Here is a 20,582-nt window from a genome sequence, read left to right on the forward strand (position 1 = left end):
TATTTATTTATATACTTTTTTATGAGCAAAAAACAATAATCTTGTTTACTTATTATTATTCAATAACATATTTTATTAATAATTCAAAATTATTTATTTTAATTTGATTTATTCAAACTTTCCGAACATAGCTATGAGACGTCACTTTTTGTTTTTGACACAAGATTGCCATTGCCAAATGGCCGATTTAAAAAATAAAGAATATTCACAATTTTGTCTAAATAATATTTAATTAACTAAACAAAGTTTACTATATGTGAATTAGAAAATAATTAAGAGATTGTAGTGTATTTCTTACAAGCGGTCGACATATCTATTCGTCGTGGATCCCAACATAAATGGTAACGTAAGATTTGTTTATTATTGTTTGCTTCTGTGTCCGGCATTATTCATTAATATTTATTTAATTATTAAAGTTTTTCTCCTTATAATTAGTCGTAGACCGTTGAAATAGTATAAGAAATATCTTTTAAACAAGTAAAATATATTTACATCTATATATCAGTACAATGTTGGTTTACATAAGTCTGTCTGAAAAATTCATAGTAAAAGTAGTATTTTAAAATATACCCAGCGAATTCTATTTAATTTAACCAAATTACTTGATCCAGCTATTTGATTGGCTTATACCATAACTTTATTGAAATTATATTTTCTTAAATAAAAAAATATATTTTATGTGTGATTAATTTTAAATTATAATGATAAATGATGATTATTTTAATCTAAGGTTCAAGTATTAGATTAGCACTATATGTTTTTTTATAAATCTTTACAAGCCCTTGACTACAATGTCATGTGATAGTAAGTGATAATGCATGTTTAGGCCAATAGTCCACTACACTGGCCCAATGCAGATTGGCAGACTTCACACATGCAGAGAATTAAGAAAATTCTCAGGTATGCAGGTTTCATTACGATATTTATCTTTCACAGTTTGAGGCACGTGATATTCACAAAATGCACTCAAATGCAAAAAATCCAAGCAGTATATTATAATAATTTATTCATTTTGCTATTATCCGCGAAAAGCCAACAAACACATGCAAAAACGTCACCCACGTCTGACAAAATACTCTCTACGTACGTTTCACCCCTCAGCATTCAATTGCACGTTGTAGAGTCAACATCTCCTGAGGATGCTCGGTTTTTGCATCCGTTCGTGTTCACAGCTTTTCGCGGATAATAGCAAAGTAAATAAACTATTATACATTCATGATCAAATTCCGTGAAGTAATGCCTGCTTCTATCCAATATTCCGAGTGTCCTGAACTAAAGATCTGTTTTATTATAAGTATAAATTGTTAGAATGTGAATTTGTTTTATTCCAGTGGAGATGTGCGCGGGGGAGGCGTGGCGCGCGGCGGGGGTGGCGCGCTCGCCGTCACACGAGAGCGTCACCACGGAGCTGTCCCTCTTCAGCGTCTCCTCGGCTGCTTCTGATGCCAGGGTGCTGCGACTTCTGGCTTGCAAGGTGACTCGTCATCATTATCAGCCTATTTAAATTTCCACTACAGTGTCAGGTCAGCCTGCTGGTCATGCTGCTGTTCGGGTTGGCAGGCTTAAGGTTTTCTTTTTTCTTGTACGGCCAATCTGCGACCAGTCCTAAGACTTTGTCTTTGTGGAGGTCGATCCTCATTAGGAGTCGGCGCTCATTTGGTGCGTGCTGTTTTTCAAATGTCCAGGTCGAGTATGCGTTTACGCTTAAGACAGTCGGACAGTCATCAGTCAAGAGTCTCTAAAATTTGCCGCCTTAGGCTCCAGCCTGCTTAGCCTGCTGGTAAATCCACCACTGATTGGAATGAGTACAACAGTACCCCAGCAATGGGGATCAACCCACAACCTCTAGGTGATGAGTCTAGACCCTTTAATATTGAGCTATATGAGCTACTGAGGTTTAAGCCTTTATTTTATTGTTCTTGCAGGCAGGTCAAGGTCCAGATCCCACGCTCCGGGTGGCGAGTCCTAATCCTGAAGGGAAACTAATCAAGTTAGTATATCTTTGATGGTACTGTTTTTTGCTGAGGTTTGATGAGGCTTAGGAGATTTTTCAAAGGCTCACACTTTAGTATAATTATACCTGATGGAAAGAAATGTAGTATGTGTTAGGTTGCGCTTACCTAGAAGATGCCTATTCACTCTTGCTTTGAATGTGTCCACATTGTGGATGTCAGGAAACACATATTTTGCTGGAAGGGTATCCTAAACGTTTGTTGTGCAAACTAGAAATGTGGATGCAAATCGTCAACCTATTTCTATCAGTCAGTGATTGTTTTCGATGTATAAACCATAGTGTTTAATAATAATAATAATAAAAGTCTTTATTTATTTCATACATTAATATAAGTTGGTTATACAATTTTTAACGTAAATTTTCTTTTTATATTATGTTTGTATGAATCCCATTATCTTGGGTATAGGCCTCCTCCAGCAGTTTCCACTTTTCTCTGTCCCGTCCTGATTTCATCCAATCCTTGCCAGCCATTTGGGTAATGTCATCTGCCCAGCGCTTCTGAGGTCTCCTGCAACTACACTCCCAACCTTAACTCAACTTCAAGCAGAGACGTCCCAAAAACGTCCTTTACGATCCAGACGATGACATGACGACCGACAATGCTTCCCAGGCAACACACTCACAAGCAACACAGCGTCTTCGCCGGTGAAGACGAGGTCCCCGATATCTAACGTCACCCGGACGTGGGTTTTGTAACTCACGATCTCGGGGGCGTCCGGACTGATTCACTCAGGTCACGGTTACACCTTCCCTAATGGCCCTCTAAGCCAAGGCCCGAGTCTCACAGGAGACGCCCTTAGAGAGTCGTTCCGTCCTCTATCTTTATTTCAGCCTTCGGGTCTCATCAGTCGATGCTTCTGCGCTCGCCCACACCCCTCGGTGACGCCGTAGTGGTCCCACATGGAGCCATCAGCACACGAAAAAATTAAAATTCTGAGGTCTGCCAACTCTCCTTCTCTCTCTGTTTATCGTTTTTTATTGATTGATATAATTTGTCCAGCAAGCCCACTGTTGAGCAAGTTGTACATAAAAATTTATAATAACCTCACCTTAAATGTTTATAACGTAACTAGAAAGGGTTATTCGCGCGTAGTTGAGAAAATGATTTATGACCCTCTTTGATGGCCTTCTCAATGATGTCAGTGTTGTGCTTAATCACAAGCAACCAAGAACTTCTGGTTATTTCTCTTGCAGATGGAGCCCATCCCTACCCCTAGTACTATGATGCTGACACTAGTTTAAACTAGGAAAAAAAATGCTACAATGCACAAATGCAAAATAGTTTTCGTTCTTCTCACCTTGAGTGTTTATCGTTTTTTATTGTTCGATAATTGGTGAAGCAAGCCCACTGTTGAGCAAGTTGTGTGGAACGTTCCAGACGCGGCTCGTGCTCGCTGCCGCTGCAGGCCACGGACGCGTGTCGCGAGCTGCTGGCGGGCTGCGCGGCTCTGTGCGCACAGCTGGGCCTGCGCCGCTCCTTCAGCGCCGGGGACGTGGCCGCGCCGCCCGCCTGCAAGCCCACGCGCAGGTGAATATATCACTATGGCTGTGCTCGCTAACTATGGGCCTCATAACAAGGCTCAGAGTCACACAGCGGGCGATGGAACGAGCTATGTTAGGTTAGGTTAGGTTATCTCGGTGGCTCTGTGCGGGATGGGCATGCTCCGAGAGTCAGTGGGCCATTATATATTATATATATTGCTCTGGGATCTTGGATAATATTATATTGCTCTGGGATATTGGACAATATTATATGTATAGCTCTGGGGTATTGGGTAATATTATATTGCTCTGGGATCTTGGACAATATTATATTGCTTGGGATCTTGGACAATATTATATTGATCTGGGATCTTGAATAATATTATATAGCTCTGGGATATTGGACAATATTATATTGCTCTGGGATCTTGGATAATATTATATTGCTCTGGGATCTTGGACAATATTATATTGCTCTGGGATCTTGGACAATATTATATTGCTCTGGGATATTGGACAATATTATATGTATAGCTCTGGGATCTTGGATAATATTATATTGCTCTGGGATCTTGAACAATATTACATCGCTCTGGGGTATTGGGTAATATTATATTGCTCTGGGATCTTGGATAATATTATATTTCTCTTGGATATTAGATAATATTATATGTATAGCTCTGGGGTATTGGGTAATATTCTATTGCTCTGGGATCTTGGATAATATTATATGACTCTGGGATCTTGGACAATATTATATGGCTCTGGGATCTTGGACAATATTATATGGCTCTGGGATCTTGGACAATATTATATTGCTCTGGGATCTTGGACAATATTATATTGCTTAGGATCTTGGACAATATTATATTGCTTAGGATCTTGGACAATATTATATTGCTCTAGATCTTGCACAATATTATATTGCTCTGGGATCTTGGACAATATTATATTGCTCTGGGATCTTGAACAATATTACATCGCTCTGGGGTATTGGGTAATATTATATTGCTCTGGGATCTTGGATAATATTATATTTCTCTTGGATATTAGATAATATTATATGTATAGCTCTGGGGTATTGGGTAATATTATATGGCTCTGGGATCTTGGACAATATTATATGGCTCTGGGATCTTGGACAATATTATATTGCTCTGGGATCTTGGACAATATTATATTGCTTAGGATCTTGGACAATATTATATTGCTTAGGATCTTGGACAATATTATATTGCTCTGGGATCTTGGACAATATTATATTGCTCTGGGATCTTGAATAATATTATATAGCTCTGGGATCTTGGACAATATTATATTGCTTAGGATCTTGGACAATATTATATTGCTCTAGATCTTGCACAATATTATATTGCTCTGGGATCTTGGACAATATTATATTGCTCTGGGATCTTGGACAATATTATATTGCTTAGGATCTTGGACAATATTATATTGCTCTAGATCTTGCACAATATTATATTGCTCTGGGATCTTGGACAATATTATATTGATCTGGGATCTTGAATAATATTATATAGCTCTGGGATATTGCACAATATTATATTGCTCTGGGATCTTGGACAATATTATATTGCTCTGGGATCTTAGACAATATTATATTGCTTAGGATCTTGGACAATATTATATTGCTCTAGATCTTGGACAATATTATATTGCTCTGGGATCTTGGACAATATTATATTGCTTAGGATCTTGGACAATATTATATTGCTTAGGATCTTGGACAATATTATATTGCTTAGGATCTTGGACAATATTATATTGCTCTGGGATCTTGGACAATATTATATTGCTTAGGATCTTGGACAATATTATATTGCTCTGGGATCTTATTATATTATTTTATTAATAATATTATATTAAACAGTGGAATGCTATATGTTTTCAGCGCGACATCGGAGGTGGGTTTGTGCGCGGCACTGGAGGCGCTCACCATGACGGCCGCCTCGCGCTCCTGCAGCACGTGGGTCGCGGGTTCGTATCCCCGTTTGTACATTTTGCATTTTTTCAAAGACTTCATCATGAAGTCAAGTCCAGTCAATAATCATCTAATTCAATTACGGGACACCATGTATACATACAAAGTTAAATTTTGTAAACTAGTGTTACAATTGTCCACAGTGGGGGGCTCGCAGCTTCCCTCCCCGCAGCGCTCGCACCCCGCGCAGCCCCCGCAGCGGTCTCTGCCCAGCGACAATAAGAAGGTAAAACAAAAAAGGACAAGTCCGAGTTGGACTCTCCTAATGAGGGTTCCGCACGTAGGATCCTCATACTAATACACATATAAAAAAGTTGGATGTTTGTTACTCTTTAACGCCGCTACTACTGAAGCGATTTGGCTGAAATTTGTAATGGAAATAGATTTTACTAGCTATAGTCGGAAACAATCTGACGTTTGAAAATGTTTGTCAGGACAACTTAATTAACTAATCAAACTGTAACCAAAACAACACCCTAGAATGGCAGAGAATAACCTTGAGTCACGCACTTGTGAACGATGTGCGTAGGGTTAAAAGTACCTTTACTGTTAACTAACACTCCCCTTTACCACTCAAGTCACTCTCCCCGCCTATTCCAATTAACCCATAAAGAATTACACAACAAGAAATGTGGACGGCTCGAACGCCACGAGCACACTGAAGGCGCCTCATATCGCAAGTCGTTCCCACCAACCAACTGCTACCCCTCTCTAAATCCCTACTCTTTACGGAAACAAATCGCGCCACCTAGCGTCGGTACGAGCCAACACTAGATCGTGCGACGTCATATCCGTCTCAGACTACTTTTTCCTACACTGTATATATTCAATTCATAAATTAGTGTGTAATAGTGACCACTCACCACCAGGTGCGCCAGAACTACATCAAGCGCCGCCTGCTGACCACTTACCGCGCGCTGGAGCGGATGTCGCAGTCGGAGTTCAACCTGGACAAACTTGAGGTGGGGTTTTTGTCATACTGTTCGACTGTCATGTAACATTTTTGTCATAGTCATACTGTTTAACTGTCATGTAACATGTTTGTCATAGTCATACAGTTCCGCTGTCATGTAACATGTTTGTCGTACTGTTCAACTGTCATGTGACATGTTTGTCATATTCTTCAACTGCCATGTAACATGTTTGTCATACTGTTCGCCTGACATGTAACGTGTTAGTCATACTGTTCACCTGTCATGTAACATGTTTGTCATACTTTTCACCTGTCATGTGATATGTGTCTGCGGCAGGCGGTGGCGTCGGCGGCGGCGGACAGCGCGGACCCCGGCCCCACCACGCTCGCCGTGCCCACCACGCACACCAAGTTCGTGCACCCGGGTGAGTGCTGCATCTCATTATTATAATAATTATTAAAAATAATAATAAAAAACCGTGTGTCAGCTCAGGAGTTTACTCTTTCAGATCGACAATCTAAATAGTGTATGTTGTCCCGCAGCATACACTATGTACGTCTTAATACGCCTGAAAGTGGAGAAGTGAAAGGTGCGCAACCGAGGAGCAGCAGGCCGCGATTAGGGTGTGGGTTCGAATCCGCTCCGGGGCATGCACTTCCAACTTTTCAGTTGTGTGCATTTGACAAATTATATATCACGTGTCCCAAACGGTGAAGGAAAACATCGTGAGGAAACCTGCATACCTGAGAATTATCTTAATTCTCTGCGTGTGTGAAGTCTGCCAATCCGCATTGGGCCAGCGTGGTGGACTATTTGTTTCCAACTCCTCTCATTCTAAGAGGAGACTCGTGCTCAACAGTGAGCCGTATATGGCTTCTTGGTGATGATTGTACGTGTTATATTATTTCTATAGAAGCCGCCCAACTGGCGCTGACTGCAGCTGATCTGGAGCGCGAGAGAGGTCGCCCTCTCTCCAAGTACGAGAGGAACATGATGATATTCAACTGGCTGCACACCCTCGACGAGGCCGCTCCGTTCTAGACGCGCGTTCTGCGCCGCTCCATCGCGTTCTGTACCGTTCCATCGCGTTCTGTGCCGTTCCATCGCGTTCTGTACCGTTCCATCGCCGTTATATAGCGCTATGGTGCTGTTATAACGTTTCTGGCAGCTTAATTTGTGTTTTAACATCATAACTAATATTATTAATGCAGATGAGTTTGTTTGGTACGCTTTAACGCCTAAACCACTAAACCGATTTTAAAAATTCTTTCACCAATGCAATGCTACATTATCAGCGAGTATCAAAGGCATATGTTTTATAGCCGCGGAGCGCTTAAATATAAGTTTTGAATCGATCTCTCACATTTTCATCAATGTTCTTAACTAAGAGTACATGTTGTATTGACAAGAATACGATCTCACTAATTTTACTGCATTTCTCTTGAATATTAATTGTATTCTAATATATTATGTGTAATGGAGTACATAAACGGCTTAAATTAACAGTGTCAGGCTCTGAATCATAAGCTTGTTCGTGTGAATCGTTAAGAGGTGTTGGTTCCACTTAGTTTTCCGATTGTTCAATTTAACATTTAGATTATTTATTTAAAAACAAAAAGTAGCAACAGTGTTGTATAAAAATTCAATTTAAAATTATATTTTTAATTAAATTAATAATTAAAAATTATTATGGCTAACTGCAATTAATATTTTTTAAAGTTTTTGTAAAAAGAAATCATTTACCAACAACAAGATAAATATAATCTAATTTTTGGTTCTAGTAGTTTTAAATGTTATAAAAAAACTGAAACGGAACTTTCCTTTTCACCCGTAAGACACTTTTTTGAAAAAACTCATAATATAGTAAATACACAAAGTATTATCTGTTATGTATTAGGTATTTGTATCGGAAGTATTTAAATATTTTTATAATTGTGTACATTCCTGAGTTTTTAATTGCATTTTGAATATTTTTTAAACATAAGAAAACATGAATTAACCGCTAAAGCGTTATTGTATATTTTTGTAAAAAAAATAAGCTTCGTTCTAAATTATTTCCGAACCGAAATACATATTTATTATATTTTCATTTTAATAAAATGTTTTATTTTCAATATATTATTTGTGTATTTATTTAAAAAAAAAAACATTTATCGGAGTCTGAATAATATTTTATTTATGAATTTACTATAGTTCTGTATTCGTTCCATCACAACTTTTAAATAAATACCAAAAGTTTAAAAAGTAGAGTATTTTATTATGGTATTTAATTTAAAAATGAATTTATATAAATGATAACTATATTCATTTAATATGAATTTTATTTTAACCTAAGTTATTTTAGTTCTGTATTCGTTCCATCACACTTTTTCCATAAGTTGTCAAAATAAACAAATATTATTTATTTTTCAGTTAAGCAGTGTACTTTAATATATTAATAAATACATTAATAAAACGAATGAAAGAAATGCATTTAATAAAATGACAAATATATTTGTTTTTAATTAATTGTATAGTTCTGTACCGTTCCATCACATCTTGTTTGTTATATTTATTTGTATTTTAATTATTTTTGTGACATTATTTGTGCATTTACAAATATTTTTCGTGCCACGGTACGATGCTATAGACACCAGTGTAGCATATTTAAAAAAAATCATTTATTTTATTTTATTTTATTTAAGGTAATTCTTATTGTATATACAGGATGCTCGGGAGTATTAACTTTTATGTTATATTCTTAAACAAATATTAATTCAAAATGTTCTAAAATGAATATTTTCGGAGTAAATAATATTTCTTTTGTAAATAGATCTTACAATGTGTTCCTTATACGTATCATTATAATTATGACGTAGCCAAGTTTTACGTATTTTAAAATGCAAGGTAAGATAAAGGCGTGTGTACTTTGTATGAAAACATAAAAAAGTTTTTATTTTTTAGTTAAAAAAGTATTAGTTATGCAGTCCGGCTACTCGTAAGTGGACTCATCAACACCTTGAAGTTATGGATAATACTCCCGGGCACCCTGTATATAGTATTTTATTTGTTCTTTTACAATCGCCTCGAATTTTTTCGTCCATTTATCGTATCATTACAGGCGGTCGCGGAATTGGAATAAAAGTCACTCGGCATAGCAATCAAAACCAATATGGCGGCGCCATAATTGCATCATGGTTTCATAAAACCACACATGAATCATTTTGAAAGCCAGAAAACATTTAGTCCATTAGTACTGAGCATATCCTAAACATTGTGAGCTGTAGTTGATAAGTCCTGCCAATTTAAGCGTAAATAGCTGTTTTGTATATTGGTAGTTTTTTTTTTAATATTAAACATGCCAATGACGTCACTATAAAGAGCTAATTATGAATTTGTATTGATATTTTTTTCTGTTTACGAAAAATAGGTGCTGATGACGTCATTATAACCCCAAGCGTTCGAATAAAAAAAAATACGTGCAGAAATATATCATTAAATTTGAATGGAAGAAACTTTTTTTAGTTCCATGTTGTTTTATTTGCGAAAAAAGTGTGAAATCCTTTTAACAATTTCGGAAAATGGATACCTTACCTCAATTACCTAATAGGAATAAAAAGTATCCTAAATTCTATAGTTGTGGGTGTGTAAATTATTTCTGTTATACAGGGTGCTCGGGAGTTATGTTCTTTACCGAAAAATAAATAAAAATGTTCAAGGAACATGTGTTCTAAAATTAATATTTTCGAGGTATTTTTTTTTTTGTAAATAGATCTATCCCTTATACGCATCCTTATCATGACGTAGCCAAGTTTTACGTTTTTCAAAATGCAAGGATGGATAATGGCATGTGTTACATGGATAGTCGGAATTATTTGAATTACATCTATATCTATACTAATATTATAAAGAGGTAAAGTTTGTAAGTTTGTCACATTTTTTAAATGGGGTAATCTTCGGAACTACTGGTCCGATTTTAAAAATTCTTTCACCAGTAGAATGCTACATCATATTTTATATTGGTATCATATATATTAACCGAGTTATCACAGTTTTTGTCATACAGGTCGGACTGAAAATCCTCTTAAACAGACTTATTCGCATGCGCTGCCTTAACTATTGTGTAAAATTGAAATTAATGTATGGAGACTTTATGTATCTTTAAAAGTTCTACAAAAAAGTCCGCGACACCATATATCTATCTTCTATATATTAGCAGATATAGTACCTTTTGTGTTTTAAAAACTATTAATTTTATATACTTAGGTTTACGTCATTATTTATACAACTAAACTTTAATCCTTATTAAAATAAATTATTTAATAATCACAAGGATATTATGGAGATAAGATTTGCCCTTTACAGTATGTTAATTAGTTAAATAGTTTCGGAGATAATACAAAATTTCTAAAAGACGCAGAAATTTCGCTACATGACGCCCGGCGCTTTCATTTACGTAGTTCCCGTTCCCGTGTGAATATGGGGAACAAACATAGCCTATGACACTCGCAAATAACGTAGCTTTCTATTGATAAAACAATTTTCTAAATCGGTCCAGTAGATCCAGAGATTATCTCCTACAACCACACGAACTTTACTTTTTATTATTAGCATAGAAGTCTCTATTTCCCTTGGTCATCACACCACTCTCGAAGGGCTGGACCGATTTTGCCAAGGGTAGGAGTAAGATAGAGAAGTTACAAGGTAGGGTAGGGTAGGGTACGGGTAGGGAAGCGTAGGGGTAGTGTAGGGGTAGGGTAGGTTTAGGGCCGGGTTTAGGATAGTGGTAGGGTAGGGGTAGAGGTAGGGTAGTTGTAGGGTAGAGGTACGGGTAGGATAGGGAAGTGGTAGGGTAGGGGTAGGATAGGCGTGAGATAGGGGTAGGAAAGGGATAAGGTACGGGGAGGGTAGGGGTAGGATAGGGTAGGGTGTAGGTAAGGTAGGGGTAGGGTTGGGGTAGGGTAGGGGTAGGGGTAGGGTAGATGTAGGGGTTGGGTAGGGTAGGGTTGGGGTAGGGGTAGGGTAGGGGTAGTAGTAAAGTTGACATCGAAATTTACGCAGACGAAGTCGCGGGCGTCCGCTAGTTGTATATAAACATTAAAGTTTTTATTTTTTAGTTTAAAAAAGTTATGTAAAACAAATAAAATATAAAAAATATTTTTTAGTTTAAAAAATACTTCTATAAGTGGACTCGTCAACACCTTGAAGTTATGGAAGATACTCCCGAGCACCCTGTATAACGAAGTTATAGAATTATAAAGAAGTTCACCAAAAGGAAATGCTTGGAAAATACTACATAATATGTAATGTATGACCATATATTTGTAATGTATTAAAAAAGTTCCTAATTTAAGTTTAATTAAATCGACGTAAAGAGAATCTCAAGAAGTTTTTTTTTTTCACGAGAAAACATCGTAATTCGTAATATACGACACATAAGAAATATTTGTGTTTTATGTATGATTGAATAAATAAATGTTGACATGACTACTTTGGCTTTTCAATTGATCCTTTAGTAATTACTTGATTGTGAAACACTGCTAAAACTCACGTGACGTCGCAAGTACCAGATCATGACTAAGGGCGCCGTAGTTTAAATCTCAAATTATAGTCGCAATTTTAATTTATTGCTAATTATTTGTCTCTATATATATATATATATATAAAAGAAAGTCGTGTTAGTTACTCCACTTATAACTCAAAAACGGCTGAACCGACTTAGCTGAAAAATTGGCAGGGAGGTAGCTTAGAGCCAGGAGAAGGACATAGGATACTTTTTTTTTGTAGGGGTAGGGTAGGGTAAAAATGCGGTCGTTATAGATTTTAATTATATTAACTAGCTAATAGACCACAGTTAGTGAATAGGGCAGAAGGTTATTAACTTAATGATGGTAAAAAAGTTAAAACATCGCACTATAGCTTGGCGACTTCGTTCGTAACACTCCATATATTCGGCTCGGGCCGCGGGGTGTGTAGCGATGAATGAAAACCCCACGACTGATGTACGTCACTTCCCCGGACGCACGAAATCACACCCGTGCAGTCTTTCCCCCTGTCGCCCGCATATCACGAGTGTGTTATCAACGAACTTCATCATCATCATATCAGCCGATGGAGTCCACTGCAGGACATGGCCTTTTGTAAGGACTTCCAAACATCACGATACTAAGCCACCTGCATCCAGCGTTTGAGTGTTATAGGCTATATTTTATTCCCATGTTCCCACGAGAACGGGAACTAAGTGGATGAAACCGCGGTGTGTCTGCTAGTGATGAGATAAAAGATAAAGGAATTCACAATAACTAACCACCCAAGCATATCCTTGAAATACATTTAGTTCCAAGGACAAGACAAGACTTTTGTTGACCGGTGCTATTTACCTACCAGTAAGTATGCAGATTAAAGCAAATATTCTGAAGGGGTAAAAAGCACCCCTGTGTAAGTTTTATAATAAGAGCATTGCAGAAAGCAAAACCGGTAAATCAGCACCGTCCAGGGACCATTGTTCGCAAAAATTCGCTACGGACTAAACATTGGAAGGTCCAGATGAAGGTCAAAGTCAAAATACATTTAATTCCATTGGGTTAAAAATATTTTTAAAACGTCAGTTGACTATTTGTAAAGACCACCGGTTCGGAAGGAAGGTTCAGCTGAGAAGAGTCAGCAAGAAACTCAAGTCGCCCTTAAAAACAAAAATCATTATTCAAATTATTATAATTTACAAAATTCTTTTATTTTTACTTCAGACTTACTTGATCATAGGTACATACTACAATAGGTCTTTGTGTAGACTGCTGGGCTAACGGGTTATGCGTTTTGCAAATTAGCTCCAATTATTTCGTTTCTCTCATTCATTTTCGAAAAGAAAACAGTTCTTGTTAAGGGTTTCGAAATTTTTTTTATAAAGCTGACACAATCGACCCGCCGCCATTTTGATTTTGTTTAATAAATTTTTCTTTAAAGTCACAAAATGGAAAGTTAAATTAAACTCATCAATCAATCCAAATAGTTTTTATTTTTACATCCTTGGATTAAACCAAATCATACAATTTTTAGGTACAACTTAAAATAAAAAATTTTACAATTTCCAAAATAACTTTCTTTTCTATAAAACTAGACAAACATTTACATTTACTAATACTAATGAACATTAGTGCATTTTCGCAAAAAAAATTACATTTTTTGAAAAAGAAATATTTGTTATTCTTTAAATCAAAATCAATAATATTTTAAACTAAATATTTATTATTTTTAGTAATTAAAACAAACTTAAAATATTAAGGAGATTTCGCTGTTTTAAAAAACAAAATGTTAAAAATAATTTTTAACTGCAGGAGTTGATTTTACCTTGTAAGCCCTGATTTCATACAATTTTCTCTTCGGGTTACAGTTTTTAATCTTGTTATATTTAAAAATATTAAGGTGTCAATTTTCATTCATCCAGTTTGCAACAGTGAATCTTTTTATAATTTATAATTTTGTGGTATTGATTGGATAGTTGCGTTTATGTCTATCCAATACCTTTATCCTTTATCTAATATCAATATATGTACTGGATCTAAAACTCACAAAAGTCTGATGAAATTCTGACCTGCATTTTAGAGAAGTGCCCAACTGTACCAAAATACTGGATCAATGCAAACCAACTTTGACAATATAAATTATTATATTATAGGTATAAAACAGAAATTCATCCAAGGATGACACCTAAGTTTAGACAAAATGTACAATTTTGAATTACATATTTAAAATAAATACAAATTCGTGGTATATACACGTGGGAATGAATCTTTTTGTTCTTCGATTAAGATTCTCGTATATTTTTTGTTTTTTGAGAAGACATCTTGAAAATATAAAAAAAAAATTGTAAAAAATATTTTAAAAGAAAATGAGACATTATTTAAAATTATGTAATTTGAAATTGTTATTTACTGTCTTCTCCAAAAATAAATCGAAAGAGTTCAGTTTCTTTTAGTAATTAAAAACATCTGATTATTGCATAAATACAAAACATACAAAAAATATGCAATATAGACATCATATAATAGAAGTGCATGGCAATCAAAATTTTTTTAAAAATATTAACATAATGCTGGTTTTTTGTAGTGAAATGATAACAATATTTGTTTCTGTACCATGAAAGTGTGCCATACAATAAAAAAAATCACCTGCAGCGACATATTTTTTAAATATTGCAGCTGTTTACGGCATACAAACTCAGTAGGCTGCGTTTCTACCAAGTTGGAGTGAGTCTTAGTTTCACTGCATCTTCACAGCTTAGTCTCTTTGTATGTATTTTTAAAATAAATGGATGTTAAATATACATATATTCAATTTATTTATTATACTGTACTGTAGATTAAAACGCGAAAGTTTGTATGGATGTTTGTTATTCTTTAATGCCGCAACTATTAAGCTGATTTGGTTGTAATTTAAAATGAAGATGCTCTCTCTTTGTCCCGAAACAATCCATGGTTTCCTGAGATTTGCGAAAAACTGATGATTTTGATGGTATGAATGTTTCTCACTTATAAAAGAGCAACACTTTACGTGCGTGGACGTGCATGGAGCATAATTTGTGCATTAATTAGGCAGGCAACCCGAGACTTAGATGTGAAGCCTCAATCATACAATGACACCAAATAAATACATACTTTAGCAAACTAAGCTGTGAAAATCGAGCAAAGCATATTACATATAATATGTTTGCCATTGGTCAGTTGAAATGCAGCCAAACAGTTAATTTTTTGGTATTTTTTGGAATGTGAAAATGTTTTTTTTTTTGTGTTATTTGTGTATCGATTCATTCATTGGGTGCTGGTGTTGTGACAAATCAGTAGAAGTCAGTTTGAATGCATGTCCGTTAATGTCGCCATACCCCCCGCACGCCGCGCGTGCAAAAACTCACTAAAAATATCACATTCAAGTAACATTAGTATATTGTATATGGTCTATGGAGACTGGCTCGGCAGAGAGCGATTTTTGCAACAATCTCTTTTTGTTTTTGGGGATAACAAAACAAAAACAACAACAAGAAACAATGGAAATTATAACTATTGTTTTAATTTATAAAATGTAAGTGCTCTAATAAGAATAATATTGATTAAAAAAAAGGTTTATTAAGTAAAACTGTTAAGACAATATAACAATTTTATTAAAACTGTTAAGATTTACTTTGTAAACTTAATAAGATTTGTAAGTTTAAAAGAATTTACTAACTAATAACAAAAAAAAAATCCCCAAAAAATTGTAGTGTAAAAATCATTGAATAAACCACACTCTGACGTGCCAATCTTTAACTATTGTACATTGTGGAGGATAAGGGGTTATTCTGGGGGGTAGTGGGGGTGTAAAGTGTATAAATATATCTATGGCGGTGCGGCGCGACGCGCGGGCAACGCGCAACGAGGGTACGACAACTCAGTCTTATGTGGCAGTTGTGTGAAGTCAGGCCATACTATGAATGTGTGTAAAAAATATATACTTATGGTAAAACATGTTTTTTAGTTGGATAAGCTAGCTCGTGGTTGACCACAATGCCTGATGGAGAGCAATGATGAAGTCAAGCTGAAATGCTACCTATAAAATGCCAATCCTTGGTAGGGTTCCGATAGGTCCCAGCAGATATTGCTCAAAAGTAAACTTTATAGTTAACAATATCTGTAACTAGAGTAATTATTCATGGAGATTTAAAGGCATTTTTTGTATTATCTGCATGTTAAGAAATATGTCAAGCCATTTTGTCATTAACTATAATCAAAAGTTTGTTCATTACAATATAAATGTTGGCACAACGAGACAACTATTCGTAAGTTTGGCTATGAAAATATTTTATCACAAAGGTTTTTATACTAGATTTTTATTGGCTTTACATAAAGTTAACTATAATTTCTTAGTTATAAAAACATAGAACTGCATGTACTTGTGTATATTATAAATAAGTTGTATATAAAAGCATTTATACAATAATATAAATGTGTAGCTGTAGAATGAGTGTACAATATATGGCAGTAACTTCACAAACCGTGTAAATATATGTATCCAAACTGACTTCTAAGGACTTCTTGGTGCGCTGAGCGCTTGGACTAAACCCGCGCGGGCGTGAGCAGCGCGCGGGCCCTGCGGTAACGGACTTAAAACTAACTTACTGACTAACTTCTGTCACGAGAAACTGTAATTTTGATACATTTTTAGTGTTACGATTGGTAATTTTTATATTGGCTAAGTCTATAACAGACTAGTATCAGTGTAAGTGTATTTTAAACAAGACAATTTCTTTAATAGTAAAATAAGAGTAATTTTAGTAAGTAAGAATACACAGAGAATTTGTATTGTAATTGATAGAAGCTCAATTTTCAATACTTATTGTTTGTCCAATATAAAAATCTCCAATTCAAAAATATTTGTATGTCAAACTATGTACACCTGGTTCTGTGACAAAATATATAAAAACTTGAGCATTGGCTGTGACAAATTTGAAGATAATTTAATACTAAAGATTTGATTAATTTTTTTAAACAAAATATCATTGGGGAATTGTTTCTCCTTTCAGTTTTGTCAACTTTTCCAATGTTTAAAATAAGAGTGTACAAATATCCACATGTTTTTGTATTAATAAACAAGTAAATTTAATATTGGCAAAAAGCAAAAATTTGTCATAAATTTCTTCATAGTCAAAAAAGAAAAGAATTACAAATAAATCTTTAAACAAAATTGATTTACCTATGCAAGAAAATATCTCTTTTTATAATATTATCTTCTGTAGAAAAAGATAAATTTTAATGCAGAAATGTGAAAAACTGTCTTTTAAATATATTCCCTCAACAACTAACCCTTGATAGGATTTAATATCAGGTTTAACTGCATTAGTCACAGCCAAAACTCAAAAAACATGGAAGTTTCAAAAAAATGGAAACTGTATAACGCTTATTACTAAGTAAAAATGTTTTTAAAGCTTGTTGACATGAACTTACTAATATATTAAAAGCCAGTTACAATTTCTTTTATAAAAAAAAATTGTTCACCAAATAAATAACTTCAGACTTACTTTGTTTGGTTTAAATAAAACTTGATCATCTTACTTAATTTTCTTGTAAAACGACACTTCAGTACTAATATAATATGTATTTACTTATATTTGAACTAAATTATTGAATGAATTTATAGAAATAATTTATAAAATTGACTAAGAAAATACAAAGATCTAAATTGGTTGACCTGAATACTTGTGTATAAAAAAGTAAAAATAATGACTGTCTCAAGTCTTCTTATTTTAAAAACCGAGACCTCAAGTGAAATGATTACAGATTTAATAATAGTGTTATAGAAATTTTTTATACTTAGTAAAAGTGGTTACGGAGGTTAAAATTTAAAATATTATGTATACCAATGCCAGTTCTGTCAGTTTTAACTGGATTATTGTTCAGTTAAATCATCTGTGTGTAGTGTCTCTCTGTTTTAAATGTAAAGTTATTCTAACATTTTTGATTGAATTTCTAATTAGATAAAACTGTACAGTTAAAACTGAATGCCTATTGCAAAAGTAATATAAATTAATCAAAATAAATAAAAATTAAACATATTATATCACTGAAGTGTTCTTCAGTTATTATGGGAATTCTTTCTATGTGATCTAAACCTCATGTTTTCCATGTTTCAAATAAAGTACTATAATTAGTTATACTTCAGATAATTAAATTGACTAGTCAAATGCCAAACCTTACTAATTTGAGAAAGGAACCAAATTTTGTTGATTAGGCAATTTTGTTTGTCACGAGGTAAGACTTCAGGTGAATAGGATATAGTGGTGTTTCTGAGCCATTTTAATTCTTATAGCAGACATTATAGTATAGAAATAGATCTATAACAAAAACACTGACTAAATTGTCTGTTATATGTAAATTATTTTTACTCAAAACCTCTACATGTTTGTAGTTATGAAATGAAGTATATTTCATAATAAATTGCCTAAATATTTCATTCACGTACCAAATAACAGCTAAAATAGCTGTTAAAATGTCAGTTAAATATAATTTATTGTATGTAGTGTATATAAATCTGACTTTGCATGTATAGTATAAAAGTATAGTATATGTTCATGTAACAAGCTTCAAATAACGAGTATCACATGGACCCTGCAGGTCTCCCGGCGGTCGCTGGTGGCCGTAGGTTGTGCGTTACCATTACCTACGCTACAAAGTCCAGCGGCCTGTTGAAGCCGCCTTTCCTGTTCATGTACTGTCTATATTTCCTTTTTAACACCACGTGCACGTCGCCTTCGACGTTCCCTTCGATTTTCTTACCTTTGGTGGTGTCGAAGCCGCAGAAGCCCATGACCTTGAGCATCTCCTGCTCCTCGGGGGTCTTTCCCTCCAAATCGGCGGGTGTCACGATCGGTCGCTCGCCGAAGTTCTTCTTGGGTTTCGGGACGAAGGAGGTGGTCGGTGCGGGCGACGCGCTGCGGGAGCGGCGCCTCCGCGGGGAGGGCGACCGGCGGCGCTCTGGCGACCGTCTCCGGCGGTCCAGGGAGCGCGACCGAGACCGGGTCCTCTGCCTCCGCCTCTCGCGGTCTCTGTCGCGGTCCCGTCGGTCCCTCCGTTCGTCACGCCGCCTCGGGCTCGGCGAGCGACCCATCTAAACTGTTACGACAATAAAATACCATTAATAATCAATTGTTACCCAGATTTAACTAATAATCAACAATCAATGGCTATATTTACCTTAATGTCAAGTCAACAGGCGTGTAAAATTTGTAAAAACAAAATAAAATATAACAATAACACACAACCTAAACGTTCGCCATTTTGTTTGAAAATGCGCTTTTTTTTTGACATTTTTGTATCGACCAGGGTGTACAATCTTAGAACAAATCTAGTGGCACATGAGTTTAGTATTGAAAGACATTGACAGATGGCGCTGCTACGGACACATGCGTTAAATGTCAACTTGACGTTGACGCTTGTCTTGTCAATTTGAATAAATTTAAATTTTTAGAAAAATAACCGCTCCGCTTTCTGCTCGTCGTGTCGTTTTTCTGCTGTTTTCAGTTTTTGTGATTGTGCTATATAATTCAAGTGATTTTAAAGCTACGTTTGTTGAGTTGAGCATCCTCCTCCGAACTAGCGAATTCACGGTTGTATTGGTACAAACAAATTGAGACAGAGACTCCATTATTTTGAGATAGGACTCCAGTTGTGTTTTACCCAGTGCTTAGTGTTTACTAGTTATTAAACAAGAGATGTCCTACAAGAGGTGCTGTGTTCCAGGCTGCCCAGGTATGGCATACTATATACGCTATTTCGTCGTCATCACCCCATATTCGGCTCACTGCTGAGCTCGAGTTTCCTCTCAGAATGAGAGGGGTAAGGCCAATAGTCCAACACGCTGGCCCAATGCGGATTGGCAGACTTCACACACACGCAGAGAATTAAGATAATTCTCTGATATGCAGGTTTCCTCACGATGTTTTTCTTCACCGATATAGCTACGCTATTTATAAAATTATAATTATTATTTACGGTAAACTCACTTAACAAAAAGAATGAATTATTGCAAATATAGTGGCCTTTTTTTTGTACAGGACCTGAAGTAAATAAGCTTTATTATTTTGTTCAGTCTCAATCATTGTAGAACTCGAAGTACTTCCTTGTGCTACTTCCTGACAAGTTCTAAATTTGTGTAATTGGGCCTCGTAATGCATTTTGAACAGTTGGTATGGCTAATTACCTGAAGTCTTGCATTGGATTAGCCTGTGATGAATTATTTCTAAAGCCAAGAATATAAAATAAGACATACACAGACAGACAAACTAAATCCTACTTATATTATAAATGCAAAAGTTTGTTGGATGTTTGCCAGTTACTCTTTAACACTGCTACTACTAAAGCGATTTGACTGAAATTTGGAATCAAAATAGATTTTAATCTGGATTAACACATAGGCTTTGTGAAAAACTGAATTCCACGCGAACAAAGTTGCGGGTGTCCGCTAGTAGTACAAAATATTAAGTTATTACTAAACTTTGGTTTGGTTATGAGTTAAAGTCGCTAGAATGCTGCTTTGCTCCCTTGTACACACAAACCACTATTGTCCTGCAAAAGTTTTAATTTTTTTTCAATTGGCTTTGACAAATCAACAAGAGTTAGTAATCTAGGGTTAATGAAATCTTTAATTGTGTTAGCAGTAATTACTA

At 35.4% G+C, this 20,582-nt stretch overlaps 2 protein-coding genes across 2 annotated transcripts; one reads left to right on the forward strand and one right to left on the reverse strand.

Moving 5' to 3' along the window:
• The first annotated feature begins 152 nt into the window (after positions 1 to 152).
• On the forward strand, positions 153 to 11,770 carry LOC112053810 (uncharacterized). Its single transcript, XM_052889560.1, has 9 exons — positions 153 to 341; positions 1,332 to 1,474; positions 1,926 to 1,990; positions 3,393 to 3,542; positions 5,409 to 5,494; positions 5,642 to 5,724; positions 6,368 to 6,460; positions 6,749 to 6,836; positions 7,326 to 11,770. Exons 2-9 carry the CDS (start codon positions 1,337 to 1,339, stop codon positions 7,451 to 7,453), a joined length of 831 nt encoding a protein of 276 aa, XP_052745520.1. The 5' UTR covers positions 153 to 341; positions 1,332 to 1,336; the 3' UTR covers positions 7,454 to 11,770.
• Positions 11,771 to 13,387: 1,617 nt separating this feature from the next.
• On the reverse strand, positions 13,388 to 19,265 carry LOC112053813 (U4/U6.U5 small nuclear ribonucleoprotein 27 kDa protein). The gene is made up of 2 exons (XM_024093374.2): positions 19,111 to 19,265; positions 13,388 to 19,029 (listed from the first exon to the last, which is right to left on the reverse strand). The coding sequence occupies exon 2, from the start codon at positions 19,022 to 19,024 to the stop codon at positions 18,578 to 18,580; it is 447 nt and encodes a 148-aa protein (XP_023949142.1). The 5' UTR covers positions 19,025 to 19,029; positions 19,111 to 19,265; the 3' UTR covers positions 13,388 to 18,577.
• Between the last annotated feature and the right edge of the window lie 1,317 nt (positions 19,266 to 20,582).

This window comes from Bicyclus anynana, chromosome 26 (genome assembly GCF_947172395.1).
Source record: "Bicyclus anynana chromosome 26, ilBicAnyn1.1, whole genome shotgun sequence".
Lineage (NCBI taxonomy): Eukaryota > Metazoa > Arthropoda > Insecta > Lepidoptera > Nymphalidae > Bicyclus > Bicyclus anynana.